General features: G+C 39.4%; 1 protein-coding gene across 1 annotated transcript in view; it reads right to left on the bottom strand.

Moving 5' to 3' along the window:
• Nucleotides 1-655: 655 nt before the first annotated feature.
• Nucleotides 656-18,506, bottom strand: part of LOC126262658 (ribitol 5-phosphate transferase FKRP) — a 63,908-nt gene continuing 46,057 nt past the window's right edge. The window contains exons 2-3 of the mRNA XM_049959427.1: nucleotides 12,822-12,953; nucleotides 656-1,723 (exon numbers count right to left, since the gene is read on the bottom strand). Coding sequence (XP_049815384.1) covers nucleotides 1,031-1,723; nucleotides 12,822-12,953 — 825 coding nt within the window. The 3' untranslated portion in view covers nucleotides 656-1,030. The remainder of the gene's footprint in view (nucleotides 1,724-12,821; nucleotides 12,954-18,506) is intronic.

The following is an 18,506-nucleotide window of genomic DNA, read 5'->3' as shown; positions in this document are numbered from 1 at the left end:
TTTCACAAATGTTAATGTGGGTAACTTTCAAGGACCAATAAGGAACCAACATGTAAGACTATAATCTGTGGTCATCGTATTTTGTGGGCATCAGTGCTAATGTGAAAACATGTAAATAATACATATGTTCCTGTACAGTCAATCCATTTTAGTATATGCCAATGTACAGTTGCCAGTATATAAACAAAATGCCTACTTTCCTCTAATTTATGAACCAACTCGCCCAGGCAGGTATGGAGTGATCTCAAATTTAATTTAAGATCAAAACAAAACTGAGCAAAAAAGTTGAAACTACTGGATCCTTGAAACTTAGAAATAAGCACCCCATGTCAATTCTATGTGCTATAAAAATAGTAAATTACAAAGCAGTGAAGATTAAACTGAGAGAGGAGCTAAGGGTTGGGGGGTGGTTAGGAGCAAAAGTTTCAAAAAATAGATGACCCAACCCACTGCATCAACATTTGAAAGTAAAAGTACATATTAAAAAAAGACCTCTTTCATTCTAGATTCAAACCAATGGAGGAACTAGAGTATGGAATTCTACAAAAATTAAAATATCTGAAGTTTTGTCCCATGTAGCTTTCACAAAATAATTTAATTTTATACACTTTAGTGAATTTCTCTCATAACAAAATATAAAGTCAAATAGCTCGAGTAAGGGAATTGTATAAGGTAATATGATGTATAGTTTTAGCAGCTACTTAATTATCGACATTTAAAAATTCAAAGAATTAATACTGATGGAAAGGGTACTTGTTAACTTGTTACATACATAGTAGCTAACATTATTAAATATACATATAACAAACATTAACCTCCCTTCTCCTAAGTGAAGAGAAAAAGTAATACTGCAAGATTTTTATCACAGTTTGTTTCATACTGGAACAAAGACACTGCAACACACTTTCAGCAAAGGGCGTAGTCCTTTTACTTTAAGTATGAGCTTTTCCAGCTTTGTGCAAAATGTAGGACACATTGTTCTAATTATTAATACAGAACATATAATCTGGAAATGAATAGGAGCTTTCAGTCAGTTTTCTGGAACTGTTAAGTAATTTTGTTCTTCATTAAGTGAAAACTTTAGCCACTTTGGATCAGGGTATTCCGGGTTTTCCACAGCTCCTTTCCCAAATTTTAATTCTAGAAAATCCCTTATGTTATTTGGGGCAGACACCTTACACCCAATAAATTCAATTGTCGAAAGTGGCTTCAAGAAATGTTCAGGGAATTCTCTGTCTTGCTTGTGAGTGGGAAACCAAGTATCTTTCGTCATTGTTCCATTTTTTGAGTAGAAAGGGAAGATATCTACATGCAAATGATTGACAGGGCTATACTGTACTCTGAAGAAGTCTCCTTCACGTGCTTTCTCCCACACAAAGCCATCTTCATCAATAACTGGCTGCAAACGTGCACCTGAAAGCCATGGACTAAGGTGCAAGTCATCACGCAGCACTCCAATGTCAACATCATAATCCCATGGCAATATATCACCAGAACGCATAGCACCAAGCAAAGTTCCACCTTCTAACCAGTAACGTACACCGTCTTGTTCAAGACGTTTGAAAACATGGTGTGCAGTACGACGTAAGCCAGCCAGGCAGCAGGGGGGTGTCCAACGACCTTGCCACAAGTATTCTGGCATATCATTGACAACTGTGCCAAAGCAGCGAGGCGTTTCACGAGTACATCCATACCACTCCGTCACACCAGTTTCACGAATCACCTGCACATAGTAGAAGGGAAGAAAATAAATAACAACTGTTAAAGAAATGAAAACTGAGAGGATGACAGGAACCACGAACAGTAGAAGAGAGCTTTATTTTTATAGGCAGGCATTCCTAAATATATCTGTTTTATTCAACAGATGACCCAATTTGACAACCATATTAAACTGCAAACTGTCCATCTCTTTCCTTTATGTAATTCTGAGGTATAAAGGGAATCCTCCAACAAGAATAGATATCGTGAAATTTAAAGAAAATGTTAAATCTGAGGTTGCTAAAAATAATATCTGTAAAGTGAATATTGAATCAATTATAAATGTAACCTAATTATAGCAGATTTCAATTTAATATAATAACATGCTCAGTATATATTAAGTTCAAATCTGTTGAAATTAATGACATCTCAAATGCTAAAAGCAAGCTAATTAATCTATTTTTGATCAGTATTTGTGGCCTACAATGAAAATATGGGATACAGCAAAGTCATGCTATAGGTCAGTTTCTTCACATGCCTAAAACTAGTGGAACGAAGATGCGAAACATTGTGATAAACTGAAGACAGCTTAACCATAGAAAACAACTGAACTAAGCTTTCACACTATTAAAAGGACAATGGAAACCAGGTGCTTAAACACGAACACACCAGAAATGAAACCAGTGAGAATGCATCTCGGGCTTGGTCAATGAGCACTATAAAACAAAAGATTATATCACAATTAACAGGCAAGTAACCAGTATTATGAAAAGTTGTGTGTGTGTGTGTGTGTGTGTGTGGAGATGGGATTTTTTTACTGGGTGCATACGTGGACAAGGAAAAAAAAAAATTCCCGGATTTCCCAGTTACAAACACCCTTTCTCCCGGGTGAAAATACAGTTTTTCCATGTTAAGTGACAGTATACTTTCCCTCAGAAATGTAAAACTTATCAACCATTGAATTGTTACGGTTTTATACATCGGTGTTGAATTTCCCGGCAATTTACTAAACGAAACTTAGGGGGAAAAAACACATTTTCGAAAGATCTGTGGTGTGCAGCAACATGTAAGCTGCATATTTTCGTATGACAAAAGTATAAATTCGAATTCCATGAAACACAGCATGCTACTTTCCGAACCATTGAAATTGAGATTAAGATGTGTTGCCAGTCATAGCTCATGACACGTGATCTCGCCAACCAATGACGGCCGATATTCAGAGCACAGGACACATGATGTAGTCAGTCAATAGCAACATCTTTGATCAGTAGCGTGACCACACAAATTAGAAAAGTTAATGGTTTAAATCAATATAAATGGTGTTACAAGAAAAGCAAAGCTTTCACACATAGTATTGGTCTCTAAGATTAATAAGCTGCAAGAGAATCTAAGTTTTCACTTATAATGTTGATCTGTTTTGCGCGTGTTATACTTTAAGACATATCATACAAATGTGCCAGTAAATTTTTAAATAATGAAATAAATGTTTAATCATCTGGGCTCTAAATTCTTCACAGTGAGTTGATTTTTAAACGAGAGTCAAACTTTCTGTGATATAAGAAAGTCATCGTACATTCTCGCACATAGTTCATCTTGTGTAAAAGGAAATTTACTTTGAAAGTAAGGAAATTTACTTTGAAAGTAATGCTTTTCAAATCACTATTTGCAATATTTTCCCGCAACTGTTAGATATATGTTCATTTCAGCAGTTGCCACAGAGCACCAACAGGTGCCATTGCGCCTGTGCAGCTACAACGACGCGGGAAGACCATATGTTCGTACGTGTAAAACATTAAAATATCTTAGATCATAAAAGAAACATCAGAGGATACCCCACGAGCATCAGAATTCTGTGAAACATACTGAAATGCATAATTCAGCTTAAAGTGCACATTCGTATGTCCGGATTCGGATGTAAATTTTGTGGGAGTACCAGTACTGTGTTATCTGTTTGGTTCTTTACTATGGCATAATGCCGTACGTGCTAGAAAACGAAAACGTGCACTTGAAATGCTGTGAACAGTTGAAACCTGCCAATGGTGTGGAATTATAAACACATTGTTTCAAATTAATGGACTGCCTCAGCGGAAAAGATTAATAAAAGCCTTCTTCTTCTTCTTCTTCTTCTTCTTCTTCTTCTTTTTTAAGAAAACCAGCAAAAATAACAATTGTTCTGCTAGGTGATTAAGGCTTGTCTGTGAGAAAGGTGGAAATAAAAAAAAAACTGAAACTAATAAATTATTTTAGCCTTCCATAATTATGTGAATGTATTTTAATTCACTTGATAGCTCCCAGCCACAGAAATCTGTTTTGTTTTCATTTGACATGAGAGCAATAAACAATAAGGAAACAGCAAAATCACTAAACGTAAATACAAGGCAAGTGGAGACTACTCACCTCTCCACTACAACGCAGACTGCTCTACGTATCAGTCCCGGATCTACGATATTTCACACACAATCACTGGTTTAGTTATCCAGCGTTTATTCTCCGGTTATGCGTTATTACATGTTCGTACGAGGGGCATTTGAAAAGTTCGTGCAAAAATAAAAACTACTTACATGTTTGGGGTAAACCTTTTTTTATTTTTTGACATAGTCTCCATTTAGACTTATACACTTCATCCTATGCTGTTCTAATTTGTTGATCCCTTCCGAATAATAGAAATTGTCCAAATTCGCAAAATAGCTATTAGTAGCTGCAATCACCTCCTCGTTCGAATGATATCTTTGTCCCACCAACCATTTCTTCAAATTGGGGAACAAATAGTGGTCCGAGGAAGCCAAGTCTGGAGAACATGATGGATGTAAAATGAGTTGGACTCCTGTTTCCAATCATTTTGCGACCAAAACTGCTGAGGTGTGTGCTGGTGCATTGTCATGATGGAAAATTACTTTTTGTGATCCAATCACCGGCATTTTTCTTGCAGCTCGGTTTTCAAACAGTCCAGTAACAATGAATAATATGCACCTGTTGTACTAGTTTTATCCTTTTCCAGATAGTCTATGAGGATTATCCCTCACAAATCCCAAAATACAGTCGCCATAACCTTTCTGGCCAAAGGAATAGTTTTTGCCTTTTTTGGTGCAGATTCTGCCTTGGTAACCCATTGTTTAGATTGCTGTTTGGCTCCAGGAGTATAGTAATGTATCCATGTTTCATCCACAGTGACGAAACAACGCTTAAAGTCCTGCCGATTCTTCCTGAAGAGCTGCAAACCATCCTTGCAACACTTCACACCATTCCGTTTTTGGTCAAGTGTGAGCAATCGCAGAACTCATCTTACGGATAGCTTTCTCATGTTCTAATGCTTATGCAAAATATTATGTACCCATTCATTCGAGATGCCTGCAGTGCTAGCAATCTCACGCACCTTAACTCTTCTGTCATCCATCACCATATCATGGACTTTATCAATGATTTCTGGAGTCGTAACCTCCACAGGGCATCCAGAACGTTCAGCATCACTTGTGCCCATATGGCCACTCCGAAAATTTTGAAACCAATTATAAAATGTTCTAATAGAAGGTGCAGAGTCACCGTAATGTTTATTAAGCTTCTCTTTAGTCTCTTGAGGCATTCTGCCTTTCATAAAGTAATGTTTAATCACTACACGAAATTCTTTTTCGTCTATTTTTTGACAATTACTTGACTTCCTTGATTCACACGAATGCCAAATACAAAGAAATAGACCAATATGGCTGAAACTTGGTGAGCGTTCTTTCCAAAAATGCTACTAACTAAACATGGCCTCGATACACGCCGGTGGTGCTATCTCTTGGACTTTGCACAGACTTTTCAAACGCCCCTCGTACAACGCATTTTCTGCGCTATTCCCAGAATAGAACTTCAGCGCCTCCTAGCTGGGGACTGTACAACTGGTCCTTACTAGTGTAGTGGTCTGGCTAAAAACTTAGTCAAAATTTCAAATGGTTCAAATGGCTCTGAGCACTATGGGACTCAACATCGTAGGTCATAAGTCCCCTAGAACTTAGAACTACTTAAACCTAACTAACCTAAGGACATCACACACACCCATGCCCGAGGCAGGATTCGAACCTGCGACCGTAGCAGTCAAAATTTCATTTTCTTGGGTACACCGAGAAGACAACACATAACCTCTCTTACCTGTTATGCCTGTTAGTCGTTTATTTCTCCTCTGGTAGTTTGAATCTATGGCTTTCGCTAGTATTTATAACAACGATCATTCGCAGACTCAGTCAACCACATAAACAGCGATTGGCACCCATTCGGCTTTATTCCACTCCGCACGTATAGCCCTGTCGCCCTTTGTCTGCAGGAAAGTTTATTTCCAGATGCGACGGGGATTCCCCTGGTAAAGACATCATGTACACTGTGCACGCTTTCAAAAATCAACTTATGATTGATTCATAAATCAACTTAGAATGTGTTCAAAAACTAACAGGGATGCATTTCAAAATCATATGAATAAACAATAGAACAATGTGCGCGGGATGCTAGGCACTTTGTGAAACAAGGGTTGTTTTCCTCAAGAATATGAATTTGCTGCCCCCCCCCCCCCTCCCCCACACTTGAATTGCCATCCGGTTTGCCTCCGCCCCGTAGATCCAAGCCTGTTACGCATGCGTGAAGCTGGTAGCTTGGGCGCGCAAGTAAAATTTTTCCGGGTAGCATCTTGCCGCTTGCTGCTATTGCCTATACAGCTAACAGCCACATTTCTGTAGCCAGAAGTGGAAGGAGATACTACACATATGCGACTCAACTGCGCATGTACATGAGCCCGCTCGCAACTGCTCAAATTAATCTAATGTAAACAGTTGTGATGTCACGATCATCACAGGCAGTTTATTGTTCTGAAGCATTGCATAGTCTTCCTAAAGCCTTTGACACATTTTGCTGTTGGCAGATATTTGTATGAGCACTGTGTTTTGTTGTTGTATATAAAGCATTTCGTTTGCAACTTCAGTTTTATTTTCGTCTTTTTTCTCTCGTTCATGTTTTATTGCTGCAGTATTAGTCTGCAGTACCAGGATACAGTAATATCCTTTGTTAGAATATTGGTGCGTATCAGTCAACATTACAAAAATCTAACTGAAAACTACAACAATAAAAAATTTTCGGAATTCTAATAAATCCCAGGTTTTATCCGGTTTTTTCCTGCATGAAAATATTCCCGGGTTTTTCCCAGATCTGCCGGTTGTCCCAGGTTCTATACACCGTGTTTTACTATTTAGATACTACAGAAAACTTCTGCTATTGTCTTTCAATATAACCTATATTATCCTCATAGGTAAATAGTAAAAAATGTTCCACACATGGAAAATGCAAAAGAAAAAAATATATCTCACGGAATGAAGCAGTTATTCATAACTATCTTTGAGGGAACGTGAGAATATACAATGACAGTTTATCATGAGAAACATTGGAAAAACAAACTTATGTTGGTCAGACATTACATTTCGCCAATTAAGAAAGCAAAGGGCACATGGCAAAATTGCAGATGGCACACTAACAATGGTAAGAAAATTGTACAAGAAAATTGTACAAGCACCCAAAGAGCCCCTTAAATATCCATGTGGTTTAGGAGAAGAATCAAAAATTCAGAGAGTTAAAATGACATATCAATTTATAAGTATGACTGATGAGGTGTATAAAGCCATCTAATGAATGAATGAATGAATGATAGCTGGAGATGACAATGTTTCAATAGAAACTGTTAGAACTGGATGGATATTGATGCACTAGGAACTTTCAAATTTATTTACAGAGTGTCTGCAGAGAAGAAAGATTCACAAAGCTAGAACAATGTGGCAGTTATTCTACTTCACAAGATAGACAAGATCAAAAAAATCAGTTCTATGTATATTCACTAAAATGAAGACCAACCACACATCAAAAATATATTTGATTTTCATGAAAAAAGGAATAAGCTGGCTTTAGAAGTCGGTTCTTCACATGCACACTACAAATTTTGTGAAATATATTATAGTACAACAAGGATCTTGAATTGTCTCTGTCTGGGTCTCATAGATTTGTGAAAGCATCTGGCTCAATTTCAACAAAATCTATGCTAACAGACCTAGAGAGAAAAAGGCATTATACAACCTATGTAAACATACTGTAACACCAAAATAATTATCAGCAGAAAATCTAAAAGTAGTTCTTAGATCCTTGAACAGGGAAAAGAAAGGAAGAATTCTAATTAATGAAACATATGTGAACCACCAAAAATTTGCTGACAACACTGTCATGTTCACCTCTGGTGCAGATATACTCCAACAAAAAACAGATGAATTTAATATAACAAGTTTGAAAGTAGACTAGAAAATTAACCATAACAATTATGGAATAATACAAATGGACATACTGAAGTGAAGATTGCAAATGTGAATAATGAAATTGGAGAACCAGTTGGGGACGTATGAGCAGAAGAATAAAACGGTCTGGAAAATTTCCGGTAAACAAAACAGTCTTCATGATGAAGGCAACAATGTACTACATAGGAACCACATTCCATGGTTTCTGCAGAGGAGGACTTCTGAGATGTGAAAAAGAGTCAATGACCTGCATTTTATTTAAGTGTAATATAGTAAAATGACTACAATGAGAGAAGTGGTAATATTAATTTTCTTATAATGTGATATGTAATCAGTGTGTTGACCAGTCTTGGCATGTGGTAATGAAACATTAATGCAAAAACTGTTTAAAAACTGTTTTCAGTGAGCAATGAACAGATGGATGTTGGGAATTACTGAAAGTGGAAGCAAAACAAATAAATATGTCAGGATGGCAATCTGAACTGGAAGATGCAGCTATCAAAGTAATGAAAATGAGATGGAAGTGTGTGGGACATGGAGCTTGGCAAACAAATAGTAGATGGATTGAGGAAGTTCTTTGCTGGATTCCAAAAGTGGAGAAAAGAATGAAATAACACCTCAATGGCATCACTGAAATCTCACTACGGTTGGAAAAGTCTAGAGATGGTTTTTACTTGAATCCATTTGTACACTGTCTGGTTGCACAAAATGCCTGAAGCCCAGTGGCGGGATTTTTCTACACACATCAATTACATTTCTGGATACAAAAATGTAATGAAAATACAAATTAGTTTACTTCTTACCAATTGCAGCCATTTCACTTTCTGTACTGTCTCCTCTCCTACTTTTCTGTATTTATTTATACACTGATATGCCAATCACAATGTTGGATGCCACTTGGTGGCATTTTGGGCACATAGCATGTTAACAGAAGTATGTAAGCAGAGCAGACATGGATGGGGAATCATCATAGCAATGATATGGGCTGCAAACAGGGAAATCCACTAAGATAAGTGACTCTGACAAAGGGTAGATTATTATTACACAGAGCCTGTGAACCAGTATCTAAAAACACCGAAGTTGGTCAAATGTTCATGTGCTACTGTCATAAGCATCTACAGAAAGAGGCAGAAGAACAGTGCTACTATCACGATTGGATGTCCACGACTTTCCACAGAACATGGGGATCAAACCTTTTCTGCTCTGTCAAGTAGGATAGATGATGATCTGTGGCATCTCTGCCAAAAGAGCGCAATGCTGGTGCATGCACAAGTGTTTTAGAGCACACTGTTCATCATACATTGTTCAACATGTAGCTCTGTAGCAGATCACCCCTACGTGTTCACACGTTGACCCAACAAAATTGTCAATTACAATTGCTGTGGGCACTGAAGCATCAAGATTCAACTGTCGATCAATGAAAACGTGTCAGCTCTTTGGGTGAATCACATTTTTGCTACAGTAGGTCAATGGTTGTCTCCACAAACTCCATCATCGAGGTGAAGGCCAGCTTGAAAAGTGCAGTCCACAACAAACGTTGGCTGGTGGGGGCAAGTATTATGCTATGGGAGACATTCTCTGGTGCTTGCGTGGGAACTGTGGTAGCAATTGAAGACACCACGACAGCTGAGAACCACCTGCAACCTTTCAAGCTTGATGTCTTCCCTGACAGCATATTTTCTGCAGTAAAACTGATTGTCTCTGAGCCAGAACCAAGCTGCATTGGTTTGAGGAGCATTAAAGTAAGCTCACGATGTCTCAGAGACCAAATTTGTCTGATGTAAATCCTATGGAATCCATCAGGGTTGCTATAGGGTGTCATCACCAGATACACAAACCAGCAGCTTGTTATTTACGCAAATTAAATGACCTGTATGTAGACATCTAATGTCACATACCTCCATCCCTGATATGCATAATGGGTAGCGTACTTTGTTCCAAAGACAGACAAACAAGCTATTAAGCAGGTGGTCATAATGTTTCTGGTCATCAGTGTAATCTGATATATTCTAGTAGCTCCTATTTTTCCTGTGGTCTGAATTTGTGTCTTACAGAAATACTAACTCCTTTTTTTCTCATTTGTTTTAATGCAGTTCCTTATATTAGATTATTGGCTCTTTTGTTATGACTGCCTTGCTTTAATTTTTTTCAAAAACAACAGTTTATTTCTTTTTATTTAAAAGTGGTCATTAAATTTTGAAACTAAACAGTCACGTAGCATAATCTATATTCCCATAACCTTTTTGTCTTTCTGTGTCCTGCACATTATCAGTGGTTCTCAAATACTCATTCTCATGCAGAAATTTTTTGCATATTGTTACAAGGTCCCCTAATCACTTTACATCTGCAAACAATAAACACACAACCTACAAAGCCTTTAGTACCTCCAGGTTATGTTGCTTCCTTTAATACCTTTCCCAACACCCAATGGATTCCAAACCTACAACCTCCTCCTAGTCGCCATGACCAACTACATGCTCACCCACAATTAACAATGACTTCTCCTTTCAAGGCATTACCTACAAACAAATCCAGGGTATGGCTGTGGGCACCCGCATGGCATCATCCTATGCCAACCTATTGCTTCTACCTTCTTAAAAATGCAAATCCTAAACCCTTCACCTGATTCAGATTCACCAATGACTTTTTCATGATCTGGACAAAGGGTAAGGACACCTTATCCACATTCCTCCAGAACCTTAACACCTTCTCTCCCAATTGTTTCACCTGGTCCTACTCAACCCAAAAAGCCACCTTCATTTATGTTGACCTCCACCTCAAAGATGGCTACATCAGTACCTCTGTCCATATGGAACCTACCAACCACCACCAATACCTCCACTTTGACAGCTGCCCCCCCTCCCCCCTCATGGTTCTGCTCAACCCAACAAGCCACCTTCCTTGATGTTGACCTCCACCACAAAGATGGCTACATCAGTACCTCCACCCATATCAATCCTACCAACCACCAGCAATACATCCACTTTGTCCCTCTTGAAATATACCGAGGGTCTCACTGAGGCCTTCACAGACTGTAATTACTTTCCAATCTTGTACAAAAACAGATCTCCTTTGTCTTATCCCTCCAGTCCACCAACACCGAAGTTCCACCATCCGGTCACAGTGCAATATTCCCCTTCTGACTCAATACCACCTATGACTGGAACAACTGAATCACATTCTCCACCAAGGTTTCAACTACCTCACACCATGCCCTGAAATGAATAATGTCCTGCCCACTATCCTTCCCATTCCTCCAACAGTGGTATTCCACCACCCATTGAACTTACACAACATCCTTGTCCCTCCCTACACAACCCCTACTCCCAAACCCCTCGTCTCAGGGCTCATATTTCTGTAAGAGACCTAGATGCAAGACCTATCCCACACGTCCTCCCATCACCACCACCACCACCACCACCACCACCTACTACTCCAGTCAAGTCATAAGCATCACCTATCCCATCTACATCTACATCTATACTTTGCAATCCACTGCAAGGTACATCCCATTGTACCAGTCATTAGGGTTTCTTCCTGTTCCATTCACGTGTGGAGCATGGGAAGAATGATTGACTGAATGCCTCTGAGCATGCAGTAATTACTCTAATCTTATCCCTATGATCCCTGTGTGAGTGATACATAGGGGTTTTTAATATATCCCTAGAGTAATCATTTAAAGCCGGTTCTTGAAACTTTGTTAATAGACTTTTGCAGGAGCTGCAATCGCTGTTTTGCATTTTACATGGACATGACAACCAACAAGCTGTTTGTCCGCATGAATGGCCATCAACAAACTGTGGCCAAGAAACAGCTGGACCACCCCGTTGCTGAGCACACCACCCAAAATGACGTTCTCCATTTCAATGACAGCCTCTCCCATCTGGATTTTTCCCCATCAACACCAGCTTTCTTGAACTGCACAGGTGACAACTCTCCCTGCAATATATCCCTTCCCGGTTCCCATTCCAGCACTACTTAGCTACCTATTCCACCAATGCATCCACAGTATTTTTACTTGTCTCCTTTTCCACTCCCCCCCCCCCCCCCACACCCTCTTAACTTCCCGATTGCACCTAGCTGCCCTACCCTCTCTCCACTTCATCCCTGTATGCTCCCACAAGCAGCACTTTACCGCCTCTACCCCTAACCTGCTATCCGTCCCCTCCCTGCCCATCCTCCTCCTTACCCCCACCACCCAGTTGCCTCTCCCACCATGTGCTCCTGCTCACAGTCTGGCCTCAGCAGCCAGTGACTGTGGTCAAGTGTGTGTGAGTTACATTTGTGTGATTCATAATACTGTTACAGTCCATCCTGGATTTTCCACTGTTTGACTTTCTTTAACACACTTCACTTATTTTGAGGACATAGTAACAGATGATATTGAGTGGTAGACAATACATTAGGTAGTTTAACTTTATATCTGGATGTATTAAGTCTTTTAGGAGAAATGTGTTGCCAGATCCAATCATCAGTCTTTTGTACTTAAATTGGCACAGCAAAGTTCAAATACAGTTAGGAAAGTAATTACGTTACTAAGTTAACAAATGGGAAACAAAGTAAAAAATGAGAGATTAATACGAGCAGAGCTTAAACATCCTATCAACTCTGTGTTCCATTTTCTTACAAAAAGTATGTTGATTTTTATTTTGCTTAGGGAATCAGATGGCCATTAACTAACTTATCTGCTGAAGCAACACAAACCTCTTTTCCTTGTCACATTTATCAATAACTACACACATAACAGCACTATGTCTAATGAAAGTAAAGCAATAAAAAATAAGTAACTGAAGGCTATATACTGCTTTTTACCAACTACGGTACCTGTTTTATACCAAACTGTCGAAACATCTGCTGGCGCCTTGCAGCTTCCAATTGTTCAACCTTCTGTAATAAATGCTGACTCCTAAAGAGTGGTTTGCCATCAGTGACAGTCTCTCCATGTATGAGTTTCACCTGCAAACACAGAAGTTTATCAGAAAATACATGTTTATGCCATGATAGAAGTGTTTCAACAGTCTAAAGGCTGATTAAATGTTTTCTCTCTTCAAGAGATTGCTAACCATTGCCAAGACACATGGGGTATGGGGTGGTTGGGGCGGGGGACTGGGGGAGGAGGTCTAGCAAGCTAATTATTCAAGTCCACAGGGAGGAGACAACTTTTAGGTCCTCATTACATTGTCTACATCTTGTAAATGCCTCCATTGCTGCTTGTTTTTTAGAATTATATTACACTACCATGTTCCATGGATCCCATAGTGTGTGCTCCCTGGGTTGTAGAAAGAAGTTAAAAGATGTATATTTGTGCAATGCACTGAAATGACAAAACATTACTGTATTAAAGTTTTAATTATAATTATACATTAAATTTAAGTACTTCTGTGAATATACTCATTAAAGTAGAAGTTGCCCAATAGAAAGTTCTTTAAATCAGTCTTAATCTCTACTATATTATCTACTTGCCACTTAATGTGCTCTGGTAGGTCGTTAAATACATATGCACCTATGTCTTCCAATCTTTTCTGTTCTAATGTTCACCCCTCATTGTCAATGCAGACGATGTTTTCAGTCCTAGTGTTATATTCATGCTTTCCACTATTTTTTGTGAAATGAGAAATATTGGAAATGACAAAGGACATTAATGAATATATTTATTGTGAAGCAATTGTCCAAATACCTAGTTTTTTAAAAGGTATCTGCAGGATGTTCTTGAATTAACAACAGATGTAATTATTATATCACACTTCTTTAGTCTGTAAATATTATCCTGTAATCTGAATCTCCCCAGAAAATGATTCCTTAGCTCATCAGTGGATGGAAATATGTAGAATAAACTAGTTTGTTAAATAGGCAGAAAAAACTAGTTTGATATATCACCTATAGTAGTAATCATGTGTCCACAAACATTTCTGAACCAAGGTGATTCATTAACTATAGGCACTTTTATAATGGTGCATGCTGTTGATCCACATTCTGCACCACTGGTATAAAATTATGTGCTAAAATTTCAATGCAAGTGCTGCAGCAGATCCTGTAATTGAGTCATACATGCATAACAACAATATGTTTATATTGATATATCTAAAAACAAAGATGATGTAACTTACCAAACGAAATCACTGGCAGGTTGATAGACACACAAACAAACACAAACATACACACAAAATTCAAGCTTTTGCAACCAACGGTTGCTTCATCATGTGCGGATGGATATGTGTGTGTGTGTGCGCGAGTGTATACCTGTCCTTTTTTCCCCCTAAGGTAAGTCTTTCCGCTCCCGGGATTGGAATGACTCCTTAGCCTCTCCCTTAAAACCCACATCCTTTCATCTTTCCCTCTCCTTCCCTCTTTCCTGATGAAGCAACCGTTGGTTGCGAAAGCTTGAATTTTGTGTGTATGTTTGTGTGTCTATCAACCTGCCAGCGCTTTCGTTTGGTAAGTCACATCATCTTTGTTTTTAGATATATTTTTCCCACGTGGAATGTTTCCCTCTATTATGTTTATATTAATAGGTATACAGAATGGTATTTATGAACTTGACACTCTTTTGGTGGGATTTCCCCCTCCATTTGGAGACTTCTGGACAAGGGAAAAGAACCACACGACCTGGAGAAATTGGCGGGTCAATGAACCAGAGAGCAGGTCACACTAGCGAGGTTTCCACAAGACTCTAAGACAGCCTCCATAAAAAAATATAAATTATTTATCAGTCTCTTGATGTCCATCTTGCTATGTAGAACTCATCACACTGCTGAAAGTTCAGTTGTGTGCATTAATATTTTTTGTTTTTGTTTTTTAAGGGAAGTATTGTCTGTACTCATGAATAAAAAGGACATTGTGTACAAAAGTTTTACCAGAAGATTTGCAGAAAGAAGATGAGGAGCTTCAGATCTACTTTAAAATTAAAAATCCACTGACATATTAGAAGTATTGTCTGTACTCATGAATAAAAAGGACATTGTGAACAAAAGCTTTACCAGAAGATTTGCAGAAAGAAGATGAGGAGCTTCAGATCTACTTTAAAATTAAAAATCCACTGACATATTCACCTCTATCAGGAGTAAAAAATTAAATAAAAATAATTCAAGACAGAAAAATCAAAAAAGCTTAGATCTTTTAAGGTGACAGCACACACCAGGTTGTTCCTCAAACAAGCAAATTTCCCGTTCTGTTTCTCTGTGGCTCACTTCTGTGACGTTCTTCATTTCACTACTTTTGCTCTATAACTCAAATCTTAACCTATTCATTAGTTGCAAGACAGTGAACAACTCATAGATGCAGAGCCTACATCATCGTATAATATGTCATCAAACATTAGAAGAGCAAAGTGAAACCTGATGAAATAATCTGCTGATCACAGCAGTGTGAATGTGATGGCTTTCCCTGCAAATCATGCAGTTCCAAGATTTTGTCTTGCCACTGAAGTGTGGTATAAAAGCTAGAAACTGGACAAATTAAGCTTCTGAACATTGTGATTGTGGTCCTTGGTGATCTACATTTTACAGGCATTGTGGTGTGATCTTTGTCTGTTCCTAACATTTTGCCTCCTAATGCTGGCAACATTAAGAGGCTGGATGGGGATTTGAAACTTTCTTTTAAGTGTGAACTCTGTGACACACCAAACTTTCTTACCCACTATCTCTTTGTGTAAAAGTGCTTAACTCAGTGTGTGCCCATTTTTTAAAGTTTATTGGCTTAAGATGTGTCTCGGGGATGGCCACACACTCGCCCTATCATCCTGTTACTATAATTTCATTAAACCGTATGCAAGTTTGTGGTTTGCAAAATGAATAAATGTTCTTAACACAAGCTGGATACTGTTCAATAATTAAAATGTTCTAATGAGCCCTTGATTAATACTGTGAATACAGATTGAGTCACAAGCTCGATCAAAAATGCACAAAGTCCTGTTCACCACATCACTGTTAAAAGTTCAGAAAAGTTGGTTGTGAATAACTTCTCAAAGTCCACAAACCTATGCTAAAATTTCAAACTCCTTTAAACGCAACATTGCAGTGCAGTGTTTAAGTCCCTGAATATGAATCTCGAAAAATTTTCAAAGTTCTCGAACTGCTGCAAGTATTCTGTAAGGCCTTAGAGTTGTCATCTGCAAAATTTTAAACACTTTAAACACAACTAACACACTGCTCTTCAGCATACATCTTGAATCACTGACTTCTCAAAGTGATGCTGACCCACGCCAATATGGCCACCGCTTTTATATAGCTTCCACATGTCACTGAAAAATCCATAAAATTACACATGCTGTACATATTACTATAAAAACTCTATATTTAAACATTTTGTATGACTTTTGCTTGCACGCTGATTCCCTTAAGCTATTAAAAGTACCAGTTTCACTGTCTTTTTATTGGGAAATCTAGCAAAATTGGAAAATCTAGTCTTCCGTTGGTTGCACGTGAACTTTGTAAGGAATAAAAATTTTTATTACATTTGTCACTAATGCAAGTATTACACATGAATCAGGGCAAGAATTTCACCAGCTTTTACATAGTGACATTACACTTCAGCTGGGCTCCTTTGTTTTTGGGTTATTTACATCTTACTCAGTGAAATGCTCAAAACTAGGAATATTTATTATTCCCTATTTTAAGAAATACGAGAGTCAAACTTTTACAGATACCTATTGTAGTCTGTTGTCCACTACCACCACTACACTTATTCTTATGCAATTTATTTTGCACTAGAATGTGTCATCTGCTATTTGAAAGATTACTTCACATGCAACCTCCTCGCTAGGTATGTTCATCTGTGCTGAGACATTTTCCCTGTGGCATCAACTGTCAAAACAGTGTGCATCTAGCATGCCATCTGTCAAAACAGTGTGCTTCTAGCATGCCATCTGTCAAATCAGTGCAAATTATTCCATATGATATAAAGGGAAGAAAGTATGCTAAAGCATGCTAACTTTCTGATGGTTCAGAACAGTTTCATTTAAGAGTAAATGTTGCTGGACTCTACCGTCTATAACAGGTTGGGTGGTTGGTTTGTGGGATTGAAGGGACCAGACTACTAGGGCCATTGGTCCCTTTTTCCATGAACTTGAAACTCCCACAAGGAATAAAAACAATGGGGATGACAAGAGATGACACAGGACAAGAAAGACACAGACAGAGACCAGACAAAAGGAATTAAAATCACACTGAGTGTGACAGTGGTTGGCCGACCATAGGAACAAAAAAGGAAAAGCCAACCACCAAGAAACGCACTAAAAACCCCAGTCTAAAATCGTAAGCCAAAGGCCAGACTCAACACAAAAAAGGACAAACACTTAGATCAAGCGATAGAAACCCCCTGCACGAATAAAACTCAAAACTAAAACTGCCATCGCAATGTCATCCTATAAAAGTGCGGGAAGCGTATCAGGCAGCGCAAACATCAGCCTGAGCGGAGTTAAAAGTGGGCAGTCCAACAAGATGTGGACCGCCATCAAAGCTGAGCCGCAGCGACATAAAGGTGGGTCCTCGCGGCGCAATAAATAGCTGTGTGTTATCCAGGTGTGGCTAATGCGTAGCCGGCAGAGGACAACAGAGTCCTGGTGAGAGACCCGTAAGGAGGAGCGCCACGCACCGGTAGCCTCCTTGATGGCGCGAAGTTTGTTGGGTGAAGGAAGGGTGCGCCATTCTTCACCCTAGGTGCGAAGTGCCTTCTGCCGCAAAACTGGCCCGAGGTCACTCTCTGAAAGGCCTATCTCCAAGGCTGGTGCACCGACAGCCTGTTTGGCCAGCGTGTCAACACATTCATTTCCCAGCATGCCGACATGACCCGGGGTCCACACAAAGACCACAGAACGGCCGCAACTGGCATGAGTATGGAGGGACTCCTGGATAGCCATCACCAGATGAGAACGAGGGAAACACTGGTCGATAGCTCATAAAGCTACAAAGAGTCACTACAGATAACGAAGGACTCACCCGAGCAGGAGCGGATATACTCTAGGGCACAAGAGATGGCGACCAGCTCGGCAGTGAAAACACTGCAGCCAGCCGGCAATGAGTGTTGTTCATAATGATCCCCTAGAGTAAGAGCATAACCGACATGAGCAGCCAATTGAACCATCAGTATAGACAACGTCAGAGCCTTGAAAGCGGCAAGGATTGAAAGCAAGCGCCGGCGGAGGACCTCAGGAGGGACAGAGTCCTTCGGGCCCCGTGCCAAATCGAGTCGAAGGCATGTGCAGGGCACACACCATGGGGGTATACGCAGAGGGGCCTGGAAAAGAGGTGGAAGGCAGACCACCAAGGCACAATCCTCCACAGCGGGGATCCAGAAGAACAGGGATTGGCAGATTCTGCGGCAGTAACGATGCCGGTGTTGACCGAGTGAACCACCACATCAATGGCGTCATTGGAAGGAGGCTCAATAGTGGCAATGGAGGTGAACAAGTCCCAGTCAGCCTTATTCATAGCTCATCTGCAGGGGCGGCCAGAGGAGTGATGCTGTGGCAGTGACAGAAAGATTGTGAAGTGGTCACTACCACACAAGTCG

The sequence above is a fragment of the Schistocerca nitens genome, chromosome 6 (assembly GCF_023898315.1).
Source record: "Schistocerca nitens isolate TAMUIC-IGC-003100 chromosome 6, iqSchNite1.1, whole genome shotgun sequence".
Lineage (NCBI taxonomy): Eukaryota > Metazoa > Arthropoda > Insecta > Orthoptera > Acrididae > Schistocerca > Schistocerca nitens.
This window is presented reverse-complemented; position numbering and strand designations above follow the sequence as displayed.